The 8,357-nt window shown below is 43.6% G+C and overlaps 1 protein-coding gene across 4 annotated transcripts in view; it reads left to right on the top strand.

Annotated features, from left to right (window-relative positions):
* GFRA1 (GDNF family receptor alpha 1) overlaps positions 1 to 7,551 on the top strand; it is a 205,012-nt gene extending 197,461 nt beyond the window's left edge. For 2 of the 4 annotated variants that reach the window (XM_057735692.1, XM_057735693.1), the window contains 2 exons: positions 1,905 to 1,958; positions 2,885 to 3,124. In XM_057735692.1, the coding sequence (XP_057591675.1) occupies positions 1,905 to 1,958; positions 2,885 to 3,040 (210 nt within the window). In that variant the 3' untranslated portion in view covers positions 3,041 to 3,124. Of the gene's footprint in view, positions 1 to 1,904; positions 1,959 to 2,884; positions 3,125 to 3,960; positions 4,974 to 7,523 lie in introns of those variants that run through there. The other 2 variants (XM_057735695.1, XM_057735696.1) reach the window with 2 other exon arrangements.
* The last annotated feature ends 806 nt before the right edge of the window (positions 7,552 to 8,357 follow it).

An 8,357-nucleotide genomic window follows, 5' to 3' on the forward strand; every position in this document is an offset into this window, starting at 1 on the left:
GGAAGGAGGTCCACCCAGCCCTTGGATCTCTTAGAGGGCACTGCAGGCTAGGACACAGAGGTGGAGCTTAGCTGTGACCACAGCACAGAAACAACTTGAAGACAATGTGACTATAAGAAGACTAGAAGTCAGGCTGCCTTTTCTGCACGTTTTAGTGAACTTCTTAGTTACGCAAAGGGCCTTAGCAAGGGTTTATGTCTTTTGTAGATTACTGCCTAGAAAAGGAAAGACAGAATGTGATGTTTTAAGGCCATTTTGGTGGCTGGCACAATTCCAATTTTGAGCAGAAATAAAATGTGCAAAGTTCTACACGTTATTCTCTACAGGTTATAATGCAGTGGACCAGATTTGCTATTAACATAGATTAAAAGTGGGCTTTTGAATAAGGCTCAATTCCTCTTCTGATTTGCCCTCTGATCTTCTTCTACACAACATTTAGTGACCTTTGAACAGCCCGGGGATGCTTCACAGTGTCTTTTTGTTGATGCCTGTTTAAAGGTTTCTATTTCATATTCACAGCTGGCATATGCAAATATAGGTAAAGATGATGCCTCCCAAGTAGCATTATGGTCAATAAATTACTCTTTGGATGAACATGCTATCATTTCAGGTTAGCACATCTTCAACAAGTTGCAAACCAGTGCATTCCTGCAGAGCTGGTTGCCCAGATACTCCTAGATTCAGGTTTAATGCTTAACCAGGGTCATCCTGTTGGCAAATGAGCCTCTCTGTCTTTCGATGGCAAAGGGCTCCTATTTTCAGGGGGAGGGGTTATGGGAGGGATTCTTTGAGTGGATTTTGGGGGCAGGTAGAGCATGAAGAGTCAAGCATGCCAGGGTTGCCTGGGAGAAACAGTGTAAAGCAGGAAAGAGCACAGCTCCATTCAGGAGTTTCAGAGACTTATCTAAATCCTGTCTCTACAATTAGATCGCTGTGTGACCTTGGATAAGTCACTTAACTTCTCTGAACTCTACTTTGTTTTCCTTTACAAAGCAGGAGAACTGTACTGGGTCAGCAGTTTTTATTGTAATTGTTTAAGCAATGGCACCTTTCCTTGGACTCAATTCTCAGGTAGAAACCCAGTGGAAACTTGTTCCATTTGTGAGGAAACAGGGAGCTTAAAGCCCTCACAGCTCAGGAACTTGTAACTGCCCTGGAAGAAGTTTTAAGATAGATGGATCTGGGGTCCTTAATGCCCTTCACGATTCCTGGAGGGGACCTGTCTGAGAGAGTCCCCGCCCTGTGCCTTAGCACCCAAGCACTGAGTGGTTTACCCACAAGAGAGCAGCCCCATGGGCCTAGGACCACATCCTTTTTGTCATATCACTATATCCCCAGCACTGGAAAATAGCTCAGTAAGTGTTTGTGAATTGGAACAGCTAGTCAACAAATGAACAGACACACAAGCTTCAGGAAGACCTAGCTCTGTATTACTAATAAATGGGGATTTTTATTGTACCATTTTTACCTGGAAAGCACTTCCTAAATCTTAAAGTTGAGAATTATAAATGAGTTCAAAATGTAAATGACTTCAAAACTTTTTCTTTGTAACCTGTGCAGTGGCTTTGAAATGGGTTGCGTACAAACACACTAAGTTTTGAAGACTTAGTATGAAAATAAAAGAACGTAAAGTATCTCATTGATCATCTTTTATATTGATTACAAGTTGAAATGGTAATATATTGGGTTAAAGAACCTATGTTATTAAAATTTTCTTTACCTATTATCTCTTTACTTAAGTGGTTAGTAGAATATTTTAAATTATATATGGACTCACGGTTGTGGCTCACATATTTCTATCAATGGCCCGGCCCTAGACAGTTGATCATCAGTAATTATGCTTCCATAGTATGTATGAGTGATTTTGTGTGTGTGTGTGTGTGTGTATTTTTGTCTCTTCCCAGGCACAGAAGCTGAAGTCCAATATTTCGGGCAGTACACACCTCTGTCTTTCTGATGTAAGTTGTTTCTTTCTGAGTCTCCCTGCATTTATAGAAACAGAGCCTTTGGGCCCCTGGAACAGGATATGATATGAAGGGCTCAAAGACAACACGGTTTCAGGTGTAGACAAAATCTGAGTCACCCTCTGCCCTTTGAGCCAGGCACAGTCTTCAGATCCTAGTGCACAAAGTGAGAACAGAGGGTGGGCCCCGGGATCCTCATCTCAGAACTGGACCAGCACAAATACCATTGTCCCAGTGCCACGAGAATCTCTGTGATCACAGTCACATAAATTCATCCGGCACAGAGAAGATACGCAACGATGCTTGCTGCTTACCAGATGTCCTCGTTACTGTTCCTTTGACCTCCGCAGCAACCCAGAGGTAGCCAAGGCCCTCTCCAGTTTACAAGTGAGAGGATGGATGAGTCCATCACAGTTATAGCTCATTGTGGCAGGACGTGGCATTATGGGATTGAGCGGGTGCTAGGGATGGGGATGAAGGAATCAATCCTGGGGAAGGACAGCTGTGCTGACTGGGAGTTTGGGAACTTGGCTGCTGGTTGGGACTCTCTAGTTGACAAGCAGGTCAGGGTCCTTCATCTGTGAAGTCCAGCCTGCTCTGCCATTCTCCAATGCGATTTGTAACCCATCCCTACCTGAACCCATACTTGCCTGGGCAAGTTTCCTGAGATGATTCTTCCTGCCCTCCTTCATGATGGAGAGAGACAGCGAGCATCCCTCCTCAGTCAGTGGTACCCAGAAGGAAAACGGTTCCATGTTGCACAGCTGCTGGGGGACCTTGGAAATGGGGGTAAAATCCTGGGTCGGCTTTGGTGAGCAGTATAGCTAGTGGAGGTGGGGGTAAGAGAGAGAAAGAGTGCAGTTAAAATATGCCTTGGTAGAACATGCAGTGGGTGATAATGAAAATATTCTTTCTTACAGCGTGATTACGAAAAGGATGGTCTCGCTGGGGCTTCCAGCCACATAACCACGAAATCAATGGCTGCTCCTCCAAGCTGCAGTCTGAGCCCACTGCTGGTCCTGGTGGTAACTGCCCTGTCCACCCTGTTATCTTTATCTTTGGCCGACACATCGTAGCTGCATTTAAAAAACAATACGGACATATAAAAAGACAAAAACCAAGTTATCTGTTTCCTGTCCTCTTGTATATCTGAAATTCCAGTTTTAGGAGCTCAGTTGAGACACTGCTAAAACAGTTTCATCCAACTGGAACTTTTTCCTTTCTTTCTTTCTTTTTTTTTTTTTTTTTCCTAAGAAAGCTTCTTGTGATCCTTAGGGCTTATATGGGATCCCCGACACAGGGCTACATTCCAGACTCAGAAGGCTTTGGGGCATGCTGTGTTGTAAAGGGACAGTTTGTTGATTTGGCTGTAAAGCATACTGGGGCCATGTGTTCCAAGAGGATGATGCGGAAGATGATTTTAACAATTTAACTCTGGCCTTTGCTAGCTAGAGAAGCAGTTAGTATTTCTAAAAAATCTTCCATATCTCATGTAAGAGGTTTTATTTCTGATCACACGACTGCAGCGGTACATGGATGCCAAGTTTTTCTTTTTGGTCACAAAGTGAAGATCCTCATCAAGACAATCTTGATGGGCTTTGTGCAAACAAGCTTGTACCAGTGTTCACTTTCCTGTCTGTACTAGCATCTTCTGCGCTGATCTTTATGTACTCTCCTACAAAAACAAAAAACACCTGTCACATCCAAATGTAGTGTCTGTCTTCTAGTCAAAATAGAGAGTGAGAGTGGGCGTGAGACTTCACAGACCCTTGATCACTGAGACATTCTCCTAAGCCTTACCTGAGGGAGAAGCCCTTAAACTAACAAGAGTCAAATATAGCTGAAGCATCATTCTAATACTCTTGACACGTATAAGGTTATATGTAGAAAAGAATTTTACTACTAAATGATTTCAACTATTGGCTTTCTATATTTTGAAAGTAATGATATTGTCTTCATTTTTTTTTACTGGTGGTTTAATACAAAATACATGGAGCTTGTTTTCGTCTCATAAGTAGTGTGAGCTCCGATGTTAACATCACGAAGATAGCTTTTCAAAAGCAGACTCTGCGGAGCCCCGTGCTTTAGCAGAAGCTCTGTGTCACGTTACTGTGGACAGCAGGAGGAAACAGAGCAGCCAAGTGTTGTCTTTTACCATTTCTTGAAATGCAAGCGTGCGTACCTGTGAGGAAACCGGCAGCCACTCGTAAATGTTCTGCAGCGTTTGCTGGCACCCTTGCCTGTTGACACAGACCAGTACCTTGGTGTTCATGTTACCTGACAAAGGCAGCTTTGACTGGGACAGCGAGTGGGAAGTGCTACCCTCTCTTCTGAAGCAGACCCATGCCAGGGTACACAGTTCTTTTCCTGAGGATTGTCTTGAGCCCCAACTGTGATGGCGTGGCCGCTGTGTAGAGCGGTTTGGTCTGAAGGTCATCGGGAATCTGCTTGCACCCTGTTCTGCATCCTCCAAGACAAGCTGTGTGGAACTGACTCTGTGAAACAGAAAAAATGTTTGTGGACCAAGAGGGTCACCATTCAGTCTGTGGAGCTGAGCTGGTCGGCACAGAGACACAGAACAGACTCTGGATATAAGGCATCTGGCTGGTTAACTGCATGTCATCTTCCATTGTTCTCTTCCTTAAATGAATAGACCCGAAAGTGCACTTTTGAAGTCTGGTTGAAATGGTGAGATTCGAAATCTACAAGGATCCAGTGCTAGTAGCCATGTTTCTTTGAAACTGAATAGAGGCGAGGAGATTCCACCCAATAGGGTGTTCGAAGAGTTCGCTTTCTTCCCACATCAGTAGAGGGGATGGAGGAGGTGACCTGTGGTGCACATTTCATCCTGATTCCCTTTGCCCACAGATGTTGGCCTTGTAAGAATTAATCAAGTTACTAGAGTGGGAAATCTGTTAAATCCAAGATGAAGGCATAGTCTTTTGGCTCTATTGGTGTTTGAAGTACCTTTATATCCAAATGTTAATAAACATAAGTGTATAATACTAAGTACCGAGTTTTTTCACTTCAAAATGTTTTCGAGGGAAATTCATCAAACCAATTTGATTAGTGAAAGGTTTCGTAAAGACTCTTACTTTGAATAAACTCATTAAACGTGTCGAAATACTTGGAATCTAGTCATCTGTGAAAGCATATCTCTTACAGAGCATATTTTGTTTTAATTAAAGTATCTCTGTGTATCTACAGTGGACTAATTGCATAGAGGTCTGATTCTATGTAATCTACTGTAGAAAGCTATTGATTAGTTCTGTAATAAACAGCAGCTCTAATTAGCTTCAGATGACCAAAGAGGAAATGGGAGTTAGAGCTAACAAGGGTACCCTTCAGTAAAGAACGTGTGGATGTGCAACACATAAATTAAATTTTGAAAAGCCTCATCTTTCACCAACACAGATCTCATTTTTCTTCAAAGATAGAAGAATATGAGAGTTACGAAATTGTCAGTTGGAAAATAAATTACTGATTAAGTAAACAGGGGGAAGTATGTTCCGTGACAACTCGTTAGAGAGATTTTTACAAAATCATGCCAAGCAAGTGTTTCTGCCATTCGGGGTGATCTCAGTTTAACACGGTGGCCTGGAAACACCATCATTTGCCCCAGTAGTGGAGCAGGCAAAACCTTTTACCTATCTGGCTTCCTCTGACAGTGCTGAAAGCAAAAAAAATGGTTCACTAGTTCCTGTCCTTCAGGCCGTCCACTGAAGGTGCCACCAAAACACAAGGGCTGTCTGCTGAGGTTTGGGCCTGTTGCAGAAAGCATCTCATTGTAGTGGATTTTGGCAAAACAAAAACAGTAACATGTCTGTGGAGACCATGGCTCCCAAATAAAGTCTAGCCATGCCCTACTCATTTCAGAGGAAAAAAAAAAAGCAAGATTGCCAAGCCCATTAGAAGCACATTCAGTCCATTTTGATGTTGAATATCTTTGACCAAGAGGTGTTTGAGTATCTTTTGAAATAGAGCACATGAAGGAAGAAGGGCACAATAGAGGGAATTCAGAAAGCCACCTAAATATTTATTTTTCCATATCTGGTTTTTTTCAAACCTCTAGTAAAAAAAAGTGTAAGTTGAGAATGACATAGATTGTTTCTCATTAAGTATAGCAAACTGTATCCAAAGTGTGATAGGAGTGTGGTTTCCATTAAAAAGAAAAAAATTTTAAACACTTCTTTATCCTGTAGTAAAAAATGTTTTAGAGGCCGTGTCTCCAAGCTCATCAAATATAGGACAGGGCTCCTCCCCAGCCGCTGTGGCCTTTGATCTGGTCTATATTAAGATTGTTTCCATCCTGCACATGCTCCGAGGATGGGTCGTCTCCAGCTGCATCCCTGTTTCCCACCTGCCTCTTTGTACTCTAAATCAGACACTCCCAAACACTCCATCTGCTGAGCTAGGAAAGTGGGAGAGCGGAAGCATTTCTGAATCAGTGTTAAGTGCTTGGGAAAAGAGATGTAAGAGCAGTGGGAGTTTATATAATTAGCAAATTCTTTTCTTAGAATCCAGCAAAAATGTATTTCTGTTGTTATTATTTACAAAATAGTGGCCTCGGAGGAGCTGTCTTTTGGAAAATAAGTTTTCATTCATGTAGTCAGGCATGCACGACTTATTTGAGTCAATAAACTATGCGAGAAAATGACTCCTTAAATGAATACACATTTTCTCATTCTCTTTCAAGCTGTTCTTGATCTCTGGGATTCATACCCCCATGATCTTTGTTGCTTCTGCTCTTTGATGAAACAAATGAGACCATGTCAGACCCACGATTTCAAGAAAGACCAAAAAGCAGTGACAACACATGAGTCAATTACCAATGGCCCGAACACGGTGTTGGCCAAAGGGCCTGTCTGCACTGAGCTTGGGGAGTTTGAAGAGATGAAGCAAAATCAAGGTGCCACAAGAGACCGTGTGCTGTTGGTGAATGGATCACGCAGTCTGATCCAAATAGAAAGCTGGTCCCAACAAAACAGCTAGAGTTCCTTGAATTAGACACCAGTGCCTTTGCAGGAAGCAAGCCAGAGCTAATACCTGGAGGATAGAGGAAGGGATTTCTTTTCAGAAATTGTAAAACAACAAAACAGCTGGGAATTTGGTTAGATACCCTTGCAGGCTCTGTTTTTCTCTCATCCCTAAGATAAGCATCTCATGTGTAGATCTGATACCTCTTGACTCTGACACAGCTTTGATTCTCAAGTGACCATTTGTTTGAAGTCTGTTGTCTAGAATCCTTCAAGACGACTGTACCTCTGAAATACATTCTCATTGCAGAGGCCTTAAATCTGTGGGTTTTGCCACTGGCTCCATCCTGGGATGTATTCAGTGGGACATTGCATTTCCCAAGGGTTGTTATCTTCAGACGCTGGCCAGTTTCCTTCTCTTGCATATCAATTATTGATAACCCCAGTCCCCACCCTTGTTACTTATTGCCTGAGTATTTAACAGAGTCCCTTCCCATCAATTCTTCATCTTAATCACTCTAAATTTAGTCCCACCCAAACTAATTCTTGTTCTGTCAGATGCCCGTTTTACATGTAACTCTGGCTTTTTGAAGACAGAAAAGGCTCTCTGAGGAGCCAGGCGATCTGAAGATGATGCTAATCCCAGAGTAGAAAGTTCATCCATCCAGCTCTCCCCTGAGCTCCCCCTTCTTAGCTCTGGGATTGTCTTGCCTCCTGCATCCTTGCCATGCATCCCTTTGTTGTTCTCAGAACTTCTCCTCCCTCCCGGAGAGAGCCCGGGCCGTTCAGCAGGATGCACCACCTGCACTTCTGATTGTTCTGAGACCCAGCCCAGAGGGGTGGGGAAGGCACACGAGCCCTGTTTCAATAAACTGCCTGCAGAGAACCACAGCCTGTTCACAGTCATGGAGCTCCCAGCCCCCTGAGGTCTCCAGGCTCATTTGACCAGCGCAGCTGCGACTTCGGCGGCCTGCCTCTGGCAGGTGCCCATAGCAGCATCTTGTCCTGCTGCCACGGGGAGTTTATTTTTGCTCAAGGGCAGCTGCCAGACCCAGCGCCAGCATCCATAGAAGGTTTTCTCTGATTTTCTTCTCTTCATCCCAGGCCCAGCTTTCTGACCAATCCCTACTTTTCGTTTTGCAGGACGTGCCGAGAGACTGGCCGGAGACCACCAGCCCCTTCCTTCCTTTGAACCTCTCTTCCCGCTCACCCTAGCAGCTGCCCTAGCAGAAAGCATGACCCATAGTAGGAAGTTAAACACTGCCGGGTGAATGAAAAACTTTAGGACATGGAAAGGTTTCATTCTGTAATACAGGAGCAAGGACTGGCCCATTTGCATCATCTTATGGCACTGAACTGTTATCCATCTATGCTGAAGGTGTCCTTCTTAGGTTATTGAGGGTGACCTAGGAGAAAG

The sequence above is a fragment of the Hippopotamus amphibius genome, chromosome 5 (genome assembly GCF_030028045.1).
Source record: "Hippopotamus amphibius kiboko isolate mHipAmp2 chromosome 5, mHipAmp2.hap2, whole genome shotgun sequence".
NCBI lineage: Eukaryota > Metazoa > Chordata > Mammalia > Artiodactyla > Hippopotamidae > Hippopotamus > Hippopotamus amphibius.